A 13,476-nucleotide genomic window follows, 5' to 3' on the forward strand; every position below is an offset into this window, starting at 1 on the left:
CTTGAGAGTTTACATTTCTAGCAGATTTCCAGGTAATTTGCTATTGCTGCTGCTCCTCTGGAAATCACACTTAGAACCATTGGTCTAGGAGGAGAAGGAAGAGGACCTTTAAAATCCACCACTTTTATTTTCCCGTTGACTAAATGGTCATAGAAGGTCAAACAAAATACTGTGGTTTGGCAATCTAAGAGTTGGCATCTTGAACTGGCATTGTTCAGTTACCATTCAGTAAATTCTCTTCTGGGAGCTGAGAAATGGATATTTTCTCAAGAGATGTATATTGGTTGTATCTCTTGATTGGTGTACCTTACATAGGAAAGATAGTATTTTATTTAGAGCTTCATCAGAAGGTTACATAGGTTAATTTGGAAGTATAGGATCTGTGTGGCCTGAGGGACATTCTACCCTTTTGGTAGAAGAGGTATGTATTATAAGAGAAATAGCATTGAACTAGAAGTCAAGAGTCTTCAATTCTAGATTCAACCTGCCATTGACTACATCTCACTTTGGGGAAGTTACTTTACTTCTTGAACTTAACCCAGTTTCCTTTTTTCTTTTTTTCAAACATCACAAGTAAGATTTTTTATTTGTCACGATTAAATGTCTGAATTTTAAACAGATTCTTAGACTGATGGCTCATATCCATCAGCTTGTTCAACTTTAGCACCAGTGTCATCCCCAGTAGCTTTTCCAGAACTACTGCCTTCACCATGAAGCTCCATGAGCTTTCCCAATTCAAACTTGGGCTTCTTGAGCATTTTTACTTTTCTAACAAAGACATCATGGAGTGGATAAATAGACTGACAAGCCTTCTCTGTGTCTTTTCCAATGCTGTCTGGAATCAGTTTATTGACCACTTCTTTCAAGTAATTTGCACCTCTCGGGTCATGATTTCCATGATCTTTTTCCTAATTTGGCAGACCTGTTGGTGCTGAGCATAAGAGGCCTTCCAAATCCAATTGTGGCGTTTTTTAGTAAAACCGACACAAAAGAAGCGAAGAAATTACCCACCGGTAGTCTTGACATCAACATGAGTTTCAATGATGGTCTGCCATTTTTTGACCATGGAGCACATTTTGTCCCAGGTAAGATCCATGCCATGGAAATTAGTCAGGTTTTGCCCTGAACATCTTCAGTAATTAGCTTCAATTTCCCACATGCAACTTCATCATTCTCCAGATCAGCAAGGCTTACTTCAAACACACGACCCTTGAGGCCATCGGATGCTATTTTGGTTCCTTGAGTTCTTGTGACTAGTGTTTTCCCAATATTTCTTATATTAAACATTACTGGTGCTTTTACATCATACCAATCTTTCTTTGAAAATGGAACAACCACTTTTTTCTTGGCTCCCTTTTTGCCGCCTTTCGTAAGATGCTTGTTCTTGCTGACCACCATGTGGCACTGCTCAGGGAGCCAAAAGGGCCCCAGTTTCCTCTTATAGTTGATCCTTGAACAACACAGGAGTTAAGGTCACTATCCCCCTGTGCAGTCAAAAATCTATGTATAACTTTTGACTCTCCCCAAATATATCTACTAATAACCTTCTGTTGATAGAAAACCTTACTGATAAAATAAACAGTTGATTAAAACATTTTTGTCTGTTCTATATATTATATACTATATTCTTATTCTAAGGTAAGCTAGAGAAAAAATATTATTAAGAAAATCTTAAAGAAGAGAAAATACATTTCTAGTACTGCACTGTATCCCAAAAAATCATGTATAAGTAGACCCATGCATTAAAACCCTTGTTGTTCAGACCCTATTTAAAATGAACAGAGGGGTGCCTAGATGGCTCAGTCTGTTAAATGTCTGACTCTTGATTTCTGCTCAGGTCATGATCTCATGGGTCATGGGTTTGGGTCCTGCATTGGGCTCTGCTCTGACAGTGTGGAGCCTGCTTGGGATTCTCTGTCTCCCTGCCCCTCCCCAGCTTGCATGCTGCTCCCCCCCTCCTCAAAATAAATTAAAATAAATAAATAAATAAAGTGAATATAACAGCACATGTTCTGCTTATGTAACATAGCTGTCATAATTTAGGGAAAGGTGAGGTGTAAAAGGAAAAATAGTTACTTAAAAACATTAGCTATAGAAACATTTAAGATAGATGCCATCAAGCTCTTAAATAAGCTCGATACTGACCCATGGATATGTAATTTTTTTTCCTTTTTTTTTCTTTCAAGAAGACTGGAAAGAAGGTTGAAAAAAAAGAATGTAAGGGGAAGACATGGAGGGGGAGGGTTCTGTAATCTAATACAAATTATATTTTAAACAATATAGAAATCAAGTATTGTGTTTAAGTCTAAGGAAGAAAGTGTCTAATTGAGATCAGAGAATGTGCTATTTACTGAAATGTAGAGATGGATTAGAAGGGCAGACTAGCAAGGCATTGGACTCTACATTCCAGATCCCAAGTATCTCAGGTGTTCTGGACAGTATCTTGACATCATAAGAACTAGCATTAGTGGTTGGGAGAAAAAAAAATACTCAGACCATGTATTGTTAGGTTTGGTGGATTGCCTGCCTAATACTTGTCTTTTAGGGGTTGAAAGCGATGCTATGTTTCTATTGTTGTATTCCTGAATTTTAGGTGAGATGGGGGGGGTAGTTATTGTTTTTTAACTTGCTTTGTTGGTTCTGTTGGTTTAGAATTCATTTGTTAATAGTGTTTAGTGTGGTATTGTTTGCTTCTTTTGTAGTATAATATTTTAGGATTTAACCTTGTTTTCCCCAGTAAGTTGCAGTAATTTAGAAGTGATTATTAACATTGTTGAGAATTTTAGAGTTTGGCCAATTAATTTTTACAAAGCATATCTAAAATTCTACCTAAATGTTTACTATTTAAAAAACATCTATTGGTGGTAGGGTTTTATTATTTCTATGTACACATAACGTTAACTGTGAAATCCAAGCAACACACTATTCGTAATTCTTTGCAGAATTCAAAACTAGATAGCATACTTTATTTCTCTTATTTTTTCAGATTCTTCTAAATATTCCTATTTAGTGGCAATAGCTATTTTCATTGCTACTAATGTATGTTTTTTGGACAGCATACATAAGCTCTGGGGGAGACATTAACTCATCTCTCAACTCTGTCCTTTATACCTTATTATCACTTTCTAAAAGTTCATAGCAAAATCAGACTGAAGATGATAGCACTTCATATTTCTGGATCATTTGTTTTGAAGGACAGCTCTGCTGTTGTCTCTTGTACTTTTAGCACCTGCCTTTTTTTTTTTTTTTTTTTTTAAATATCTTGCCTGCCTTAAGCATAAAAAAGAAACACAGTTTTGAATTTCCCATAGTGTCAGTGTCATAATTATCTAAATAATTTAGTCCTTCCTGTTAATAATGTCCTTGTGTCCGTGGAGGGACTTGACTATATAATACTTGATTTATTCATTCTTTATGTGTCTCCTCTAATTCTGCTTCAGTTTTGCTTTCCTTTTTCATTAATTTTTTAAAAAATCTTTTGTCTTTCAAAATTATGTGCTTAGCATCAAGAAGTACCTCTGTTGAACTTTACATCTGAGAGTTTGTGTGATCTTTAAGGTAATCTGTTAATGTGTTTTGGACTTGATTAAAGTGACTATTATCATAGTTGTACTTAAAAATGAACAGAGACAGATACTAAACATCAGGAATAAGATAATCTTCAACCACCATTGCTCTATTGCCCTCTAGGGCACTGACTTGGATTTTAGGGGACCTATGCTTATTATCAGAGAAGACTGTGATAAGGGAAATGAAGGCTTCTGCCTTTTTCATTAGCCATAGGAAGGAGTAAGGGTACTCTTAAAAGAGAACTTGCCAAGCCTGTTAGATCTTTTTGGACCAAAGTGTGTGTTGCTGGTGTAAGTAAGCAAGCAGGCTTTAAGTTTTATGAAACAAAGCTTAGTAGGAATATAATTTAACAGAAACCTGTTGTCAGAATTCTGGTTAAACCAGCTTTTAAAGGTTTCAGTTGGTGAAGTAAAAACACTTCTGACTGTCTCTCCCACTGAATACAGCTATAAAACCTGAACAGAATGCATGGAGAAGCTATGACGGTTTTGAAAATAGTAGGCAAATTGGGGAAAAAGATGAGACTTCAAAATACCACTAATCCAGCAGTGAGTTTGCCATCCCTCCTGCACCTCCCCACCCCCATTCTTCCTGCTGCTTACTGTTGACATGGACAGTCACAGATATATATGGTAAAGCAGAGTAACTAAAGCCCCCAGCTTTCTGGCCAGAGGACAGAAAGAGGAGACTAGGGAACCAGAAATTACTGGGAAGATTGTGAAATGGGAAGAGCTCAGGAAAGCAAGCCTGTATTATTATTTTAGACTCCTAGGCCCACTCTTGAGCGACACATTTGTCATATGTGAATCTGATTCTAATCAGCATACATAAAGACTTGAAGAATGGAACTAACAGGGGAGATTTAGTAGCTCAGTCGGCTAAGCATCAGACTTTAGTTCATGGTCTAACAGTTCAGGTCATGATCTCACAGTTCATGGGTTCAAGCCCCACATCAGGTTCTGTGCTGACAACTCAGAGCCTGGAGCCTTCTTTGGATTCTATGTGTGTGTCTCTCTCTGCCCCTCCCTTGCTAATGCTCTGTGTCTCAAAAATGATAAACATTAAAAAAAAAAAAAAAAAAGCAGAACTAACAGAGCAATGCTAGGTCCCAGACTGACCACCAAGTGGTACACATTTGGGACATATCCAGTGAGCACTACAAGGGCTTTGAAAACTGAACTCGTGTTGGAACTTGAGCTAACAGAAGATACATTGGAACTTGTGGCCTAAATCTAACTGACCTGTTCTGCATACTAAAATTAAAATGTCATATTCCAAAGGATTTAAAGAAGACCCAGAGTCTTATAATATTTAAAATATTCAGGGTACTATTCAAAATTACTTGACTTAAAGAATCAGGAATAAATTTCTAAAATAGAAATTTTATTTTATTTTATTTTTTAAATGGAAATTTTAGAACTGAAGATAATAGTAATCAAAATAAAACACTTGGCTGGATAGTTGAAAAGAGACAAAAGAGGAAAGAGTCAGTGAACTTGAAGATGGACAAGTAGAATTTATCTAATCCAAAAACTAAGGAGAAAACTGATCAAAAACAAAAAACAGAAAAACAGAGCCCCAGAGACCTGTGGGACAATGACCAAAGGTCTGGCATTAATGTTATTGAAGTCCCAGAAGAGAAAGAGTAAGATACTAAAAATATGTTTGGAAAAATAATGGCTAACAACCTCCCAAATTTAGAAAGACATAAACCTAAAGATTCCAGAAGGTCTGTGAACCCCCAAACAGGTTAATCAGAGAAAGTCAGATTCAGTTCCATCTAAGAAAACTAAAGACAGAGAAAAAATTCTTGAAACTAGCTAGAGAGGTGTACACTTGTCTAATAAGGAACAGCAATTCAAGTGATTGTAGATTTCTTATCAGAAACCATGGAAACCAAAAGAAAGTAGCAAAATATTTGTAAAGTGCTGTAAGAAAAAAACTGTCAACCAACCCAGAATGCTATATCCTGTGAAAATACCCTGCAGTAATAAAGGTGAAATAAAGACAGTGCAGGAACAAGAATAGAATCTTTTGCCAGTAAACCTACTCTTAAAAAAAAAAAAAAAATGCTTAAGGAAATTGAAGTTCTTCAGAATGAAGTGAAAATGATACCAAAGGAAAATTTTAAACATTAGGAACTAATAAAAAGGAACAGAAATGGTATATAGTCTGCTTTTAAGCTTTTTAAAATATTAAAAATAAAAATTCTAACATTGTCAGGGATTTTCAGTGTATACATATGTAATATATAAGAAAATTATAACAAAGTGTGGGGAGTAAAAGGATATAAGGTATCTGTATTCCACTTGAATTGGTAAATTATGGATTCTAAGTAGACTGAAATTTAATTTTTTTTTTAAACGTTTATTTACTTTTGAGACAGAGACAGAGCATGAACGGGGGAGGGTCAGAGAGAGAGAGGGAGACACAGAATCCGAAACAGGCTCCAGGCTCTGAGCTGTCAGCACAGAGCCCGACGCGGGGCTCAAACTCACGAGCCGTGAGATCATGACCTGAGCCGAAGTTGGACGCTTAACTGACTGAGCCACCCAGGCGCCCCGCTAAGTAGACTGAAATTTTAAGTAAGTATACTGTAATTTCTAAAGCCACCACTTAAAAAAAAAATCTATGGATATAGTAAAAAACAATAGGTAAATTAAAGTGAAATATTTAAAGTTCAGATAACCCAAAAGAAGTAGGAAAAGGGAAACAGAAATGAAAAACAGAAGGAACAAACAGAAAAGAAATAATAAAATGGTAGACCTAAATCCAAAAACATCTAAGTTGTTCTATTAAGTGTAAATGGTCTAAATATACCAGCTAAAAGATAGAGATTGTCAGAATGGATTTCAAAACCATGACTAAATTATATGTTTACAAAGAGACTCATTTCAAATGTAATTTGATTCAAATGTAATCCTTCAAAGGATAAGAAGAATGCTTATGTTAGAGAAGAAGAAAGATCTCAAATTAATAATCTAAGCTTTTATCTTAAGAAACTGGTAAAAGGAGAGCAATATACATCCAAAGCAAGCAGAAGAAGGTAAATAATAAAGATAAAAGCAGAAATCAATGACTTTGAGAACAAAAGGAAAAAATAGAGACAATAAAACCAAAAGCTAGTTCTTTTATGATAAAATTGACAAATCTCTAATTAGACTGAGAAAGAAAAAAGATGTAAATCACCAATATCAGGAAAAAAGAGGTGGAAATCACTACAGACCCTGCAGGGTAAGGGAATACAAAAGAACAACTCCATGCAAGTAGTTCAACAACTTAGATGAAATGACCAGTTTTTTCAAAAGCACCATCTGTCAAAACTTAGCCAAGTGAGGTAGCTAACCTCAGTAGTTTTGTAATTATTAAAGTTAATTTATAGTTAAAACCTTTCAATGAAGAAATCTCCAGGCTTAGATCATTTTACTTATTAGTAAATTCTCCAAAAATTTATAGAAGAATGAATACTGTGTCTCCACAATTTCTTTCAGGAAACAGAAGAATTAGGAACTCTTCCAGTTCATTTTATGAGACCAGTATTATCCTGATAACTAACCAGAAAAACATTACAAAATAGGAAAACATTTCAGTATCCTTTGTGAACATAGAAGTAAACATCTTCAACAAAATATTAGCAAATCGGGGGCGCCTGGGTGGCGCAGTCGGTTAAGCGTCCGACTTCAGCCAGGTCACGATCTCGCGGTCCGTGAGTTCGAGCCCCGCGTCAGGCTCTGGGCTGATAGCTCAGAGCCTGGAGCCTGTTTCGGATTCTGTGTCTCCCTCTCTCTCTGCCCCTCCACCGTTCATGTTCTGTCTCTCTCTGTCCCAAAAAAAATAAACGTTGAAAAAAAAAAATTAAAAAAAAAAAAAATTAGCAAATCAAATGTAGCAATGTATAAAAATAATATATCATGACCAAGTGGAGTGTACCCCCCCCCAGGAATGCAAAGCTGTGTTAATATTAAAAAACCAGTGAATGTAATCTACCATATTAACAATCTAAGAAAGATCATATCAATTAATGCAGAAATACATTAGATGGATTTCAATATGTATTAATAAGAATAACTCTCAAAAATCTAGGAATGAAGAGGACTTCCTTAACCTGATAAAGTGCAACTATTGAAACCCTACTATTAACATTATTCTTAATGATGAAATGAATGAATGCTTTCTTCCAGAGATTAGGAAAAAGGCAAGGATGTCTGTTTTCATCACTATTACTCAGTGTTATATTGCCCAGACAATAAGGCAACAAAAAGAAAAATAGAGAAATTAAATATAAATAGTGTGGTTTTTTTGTTCTCTTAATCATGTCTTTTGTAGTGCAAGAATGTTTCTAATTTGTATGAAGTCTAATTTGTCAGGTTCTTTTTTTTTTTTTTTTAAGGACCTGTTTTGGGTGTTCTGTCTTAAGACATGTGAGATTTCAGAAAACCAAAGTATACTTTGCAGAGTGGGAGAAAATGTTTTACTACATAGGTAGGGAATTTTGATGACAGAGGTCAATTTAAAAACTTTTTCTTTGTTGTGACTATCTTGCAGATGCTAATTTTCTCCAGGGAAAGACTTAAAAAATATAGCTGATTGTTTGATTTGTGCTGCAGGGTAGATTAATTAAAATTGCATTTTGTCACCTGAAGTTCCAGATTATGACAGCATCAGACTCTGAAACTATCTGTACTTTTTAAAAGGCCAGCATCAACAAAGGACAGTTTACAACCCCTGAAAACAGTTTTTTAGCAGTGTGTGTGTGTGTGTGTGTGTGTGTGTGTGTGTGTGTGTAAAACTACAGTTTAAAAGAGGGTTTTCTTCCCTGTAATTTGTGAAAAGCAAATGGAGAATGGTTCTTAGTTAATTTTTTTTTTTATTTTTAGTTATGGTTTCTGCTTTACTAAAGACTCAGTTACCTAGGGATTATTTTTGGTCTTTCCTCTAATACTATAAAATATCCTGAAGTGGTCTTTACTTTGTATCTCCTTGAGACTGCCTATTTCACCACTAAACTTTACTATTTTCATCCTGCTCTTTTTTTAATATGTTCAAAATTTGGTCAATTCTCTTTTAAAAAAAATATTTTTGATGTTTATTTTTGAGAGAGACAGAGCACAAGCCAGGAAAGGGCAGAGAGAGAAGGAAACAATCTGAGGCAGGGTCCAGGCTCTGAGCTGTTAGCACTCAGACTGTGAGATCTCAAACTGTTTGAGCTGTTAGCTCAAACTGTTTGAGTTTGAGCTGTTAGCACTCAAACTGTGAGATCATGAGCTGAAGTCTAAAGCTTAACCGACTGAGCCACCCAGGTACCCTGGTCAATGTTCTTTTTAAAGAATGTTCAATGTGTGTGTATAGGGTTCCTCAACAGGTTACTTTCAATTGGCTATCTTAGAGCCTGATATTGTTTGAGTATTTGTTTAGCAACCAGTGGCAGGTTCTTTATTCATTTCTCTCCATAGTAATAAGATTTGATGGTAACTGAACGTTCTTCTTCTTCTGGAGAAGCTTAAGGACCTCGTAGTGATGTTTTATTTTGACTTGGTTTTCTTTTCTTTTCTTTTCTTTTCTTTTCTTTTCTTTTCTTTTCTTTTCTTTTCTTTCTGAAATACCATTTGACACTCACCTGCCCTTGTGAAATGATACTATGGTTTCATATATTTATTTTACAGTTTTAATGTCTTATTTATCTGTCTTTTAATGGGGCATCTTTCATGAGCACCTTTCATGAGTACCCACATAGTAAATAATTATATCTTGTAGATTTGGATATTCTGGGTTAATTATGATAAAAACTCTACAGCAAAATAGTACTTTCAGTTTTTAGCATGAAGATAAATATAGAGTAAATCCATGTGAAAGTGTGATCTATAGAAAGGGCTTGTAATAAGAACACTTGGCTCTGAGTTCTGTTTCTACCACTTATTTATTTATGTAACCTTTATGAAGTTTTTCTAAGCTCTTAGGGCATGTCTTCCTTAGTAAAAAAAAAAAAGATGGTACATATAACTTTCATATCCTATTATAATTAATATTATACTTTTTAATGTGGTTGTAAGAGTTAAATGAGTAAATTTTTAAGGAAGTAGTTTGTAAACCATACAGCATAGAACTCTTTCCTATAATTTACAAAAACTGTCTTTATTTTCAAATAACTTTTATTTTGAAAAAGTTGACTATAGTGTGGCCAGTTTCTCTCCAACTTACTGTTCAATTTATTCTTCAGGTATTTCTTACCTGTGATTAAACTAAGGATATATTAAGCACTAGATGCCCTTTTTTTTTTCTGGCTTTTCTTCTATTCTATACTTCTTCCTTACCTAAATTCTGCCTCTTATTGTTTAGAGATTCAGGACTAAAGAGTTTGTTGGAGTAAAGGCATTAGGAAATGATGTGCTCTTGACTGTTAGGGGAATTTATCATTTATTTTATACTGTAACTCATTTGGTAAAGAACACAGAAATAGGCTTAATGATCAGTTTCTTCCTCCTTCTGAGCATGACTCTGAAAACACTGACTTTTTTGTTGTTGTTCCATCTTCTAGTTACAACAGTTGGAGCTTGCGCAGATACAGCATAGAGATGCTAACCTCACAGCTCTTGCGGCCATTGGACCAAGAAAGAAGAGACCACTAGAATCTGGGTCTGGAAGTGAGGTATTGAAGTAATGTTTGTTATTTTATTTTTCATGTCAAGAAAGCAAGCTAAAAGGAAGCAAAGACATGTACATAGTTTATCCTACCTTGCATGCCGGTGCTGCCAAATGCTTGTTAAAACTCTCCTTTGCCTATTTTATAAAATATTAACTTTGCCTGTTTTTTTAGGATATATATCACCTTGAACTTTACTCCTCTTGATTACTTATTTTATACTTCTTCCTTTTGCCTCCACCCACCCCCGTCTCTACTCATAATGAGTCACATTATCTCAGTTTTTTATTTCTGTGCATTCTTTCCACTGGTCTTAGATAATCCTCTTCCTACTGTATATCTAAATCGAGTTCATATCTTTTTTTAAGTTTTTTTAAAAAATATTTATTTTTGAGAGAGAGAGAGACCGACCCCGCATGAGTGGGGAAGGGGCAGAGAGAGAGGGAGACAGAGGATCTGCAGCAGGCTCTGCAGTGACAGCAGAGATCCAGATGTGGGGCTCCAACTCATGAACTATGAGATCATGACCTGAGCCGAAGTCAGATGTTCAACCAACTGAGCCACCCAGATGCCCCCAGTTCATATCTTAAGATCAAATCTGCCATCTTTTTTCTTCCATGAACCCCAACTACGCATTCCTTCATTGACTTCTTGTCTTAGTACATAATATGTTTGCATGGCAGATTCTTCTCTGTTCCTTATATGATGCATATTTTTTCTTTGCAAGATTTTAAACTTTTTGAGCAGATATAATCCTATTCATTTGTATTCCTCCACAGAACTTACATACTCAATAAAAATTGTTAATTGTTTGATTAGCACCAAGAAAGGAGCTGACCTACATCTCTAGAACAATTATTTGATGTAATGTTAGATTTGTGGATCGATCATCAGGGTGAGATACAGGTACCACTGAGGTAGGGTCAGCAATAGGAGAGCTATGGCTCATCTGTTTTGCTCTGTAAAATTTAAATATGCTTTGAGACCAGCTCCTCCCTAACATATACCCTGAACATTGACAGTTCCTAAATAAATGACAATCATCTCAGTAGAGGAAGGATTTAAAAAATCTAGTTGTTTTTCATTATAAATGTAATGAATGCAATATGTTCACAGGTCCCCCAAAAAATTACAGTATAAAAAATGTTTGAAAAATAAGTGTCCCTCCTCACAGATTTCTAGTTCCCCGTCTCCTGCCCAACCAGACGAAACCATTATTAAGATTTTTGACATAGCCTTCTAAAAATTTGTTATGAATATGCACATGTATCTTATGGGTGTTCACAGATCCACGTGCTTGATTTTGTTTTTACTTAATTGTGATCAGACTATGCCTATTGTTCTGCCCTTGATGTTTTTTCCCCTTTTCTGTAATCTCCGTTACATAATTGACTTCCATACTTTTTAAAGGTATAGGACATTACTATGTGTAGATAAACATAATTTACTCAACCCATTCTGTAATGGAAATTTAGTTTTCTTCCAGAACATTCTTGTACTTACATTGTATAATGTAACTGTAGGCTAAATTCCTAACAATGGAATTCCTGGTTTAAAGGCTATGCATAACATGAAAAACTTTTTGGAAAAATTCAAACACACAAAAAATAAATGAATCCCCCCCCATATACTCACCACTCTGGTACACCTACTATCAATGTATACCCAGTCTTATTTAAATCTGAACCAACTTTCTCTGGTTTTTTATACCTCAGGTTATTTTTTTTTTTAAGTTTATTTATTTATTTAGAGAGTGAGCATGTGTGGGGGATGGGAGGGAAGGGCGAGAGCAAGACAGAGAGAATCCCAAGCAGGCTCCTCACTGTTAACATAGAGCCTGACATGGGGCTCAAACTCATGAACCATGAGATCATGACTTGAACTGAAATCAAGAGTCAGACATTTAACCTACCGAGCTACCCAGGTGCCCCTTCCTCAGGTTATTTTAGTCAGTTCTAGATTCAGTATCATTTTATCCATAAATATTGTTTGTTGCTTTTGATTTTTGTTACATATTTAAAAATGACCCTCTGAATAAGTTGTATCAGTTTTTAAATCCATTAGTTCCTATTTAACATTAACACTGAGATTATCTTTGCCCTTAGATGGTAGAAAATGTAATTTTTAATAGAATATTTAAATTGCAAGTAAAATTGAGCAGTTTTTTCCTATGTATATTGGTACTTTCAGTTTACTTTTTTCAACTGAGTTACGTTTTTCAATTGATTGAGAAAATGGAACACACCACACCCCTCCACCCCCCTTTCCAGTTGTCTAGGCTTTCTTCTTGTAAAGTTTTTTATTTTCCTAAAAAGAAGATCTTCTGAGTGTTTGTGCTCTGGCTTTCCATTCTATTTGGGAAGGCCTTTCTTAATTAGAATTATGTGTTAATACATTTATCATTTCACTTTTTAAGTACAAATCTTTGATTCATCCAGAATTTCTTTTGAGTAGGAGTTAAGATATGGCTTTATCTTTATTCCCTTCTTCTTTGTTCTCCCCCAGGCTCACAAATCGTCCCAATACTATTTACTCAATAATTCTTTCCCCACTGATTTGAAGTGCTACCTTTATCACACAGATTCAGTATTGAATACAAATTCCCATATGAATTTGGGTCTGTTTCTGCACACTGTGATCCAGTGCTATCTAATAGAAATTTTTGTGAGAAAATGTTGTATCCATGCTGTCTTGAATGGCTACATACAGCTGTTGAGCAATTGAACTGTGGCTACTGATTGAGGAAATGAAATTTTAATTTTTAATTCTATTGATATGTATCTATTTATGTATTACTACAAAATATTTTTCCCCATCCTAACCATTTTAAAGTTACACAGTTCAATAGCGTTAAGTATATTCAATTTGTTGTGCAACATATCTACAGAACTCTTTCGTTTTGTAAAACTGAAACTCTATACCCATTAAGAACTCCCCATTTTCCCCACAGCCCCTGATAACTGCCATTCCACTTTGATTCTGTGAACTTGGCTACTTAAATACCTCATGTAAGTGGGATCATATAGTATTTGTATTTTTGTTACTGGTTTATTTCACTTAGCGTAATGTCCTCAAGGTTGCACATCTTAATGTATTGAAAAAATATGGTAGGGATGCCTGGGTGGCTCAGTTGGTTAAGCATCAAACTTTAGGTTATGATCTCATGGTTTATGAGTTTGAACCCCACATCGGTGTCTGTGCTGACAGCTCAGAGCCTGGACCCTGCTTCAGATTCTGTGTCTCTCTCTCTGTCTCTCTGTCTCTCT

The 13,476-nt window shown here is 35.3% G+C and overlaps 1 protein-coding gene and 1 pseudogene across 8 annotated transcripts in view; one reads left to right on the forward strand and one right to left on the reverse strand.

The window, feature by feature from the left end:
- The window catches only part of TAF4B (TATA-box binding protein associated factor 4b), a 179,162-nt gene that overhangs the window by 81,539 nt on the left and 84,147 nt on the right, over window positions 1-13,476 (forward strand). For all 8 annotated transcript variants that reach the window (XR_007145943.1, XM_047828512.1, XM_047828514.1 and 5 more), the window contains one exon: window positions 10,106-10,216. Coding sequence is in view for 7 of the 8 variants with exons in the window: in XM_047828512.1 (XP_047684468.1) it covers window positions 10,106-10,216 (111 nt within the window). In the remaining variant the exon portion in view is untranslated. The remainder of the gene's footprint in view (window positions 1-10,105; window positions 10,217-13,476) is intronic.
- Window positions 612-1,398, reverse strand: LOC125149492 (40S ribosomal protein S3a-like; annotated as a pseudogene).

Source organism: Prionailurus viverrinus, chromosome D3, assembly GCF_022837055.1.
Source record: "Prionailurus viverrinus isolate Anna chromosome D3, UM_Priviv_1.0, whole genome shotgun sequence".
NCBI classification, from domain to species: Eukaryota; Metazoa; Chordata; class Mammalia; order Carnivora; family Felidae; genus Prionailurus; species Prionailurus viverrinus.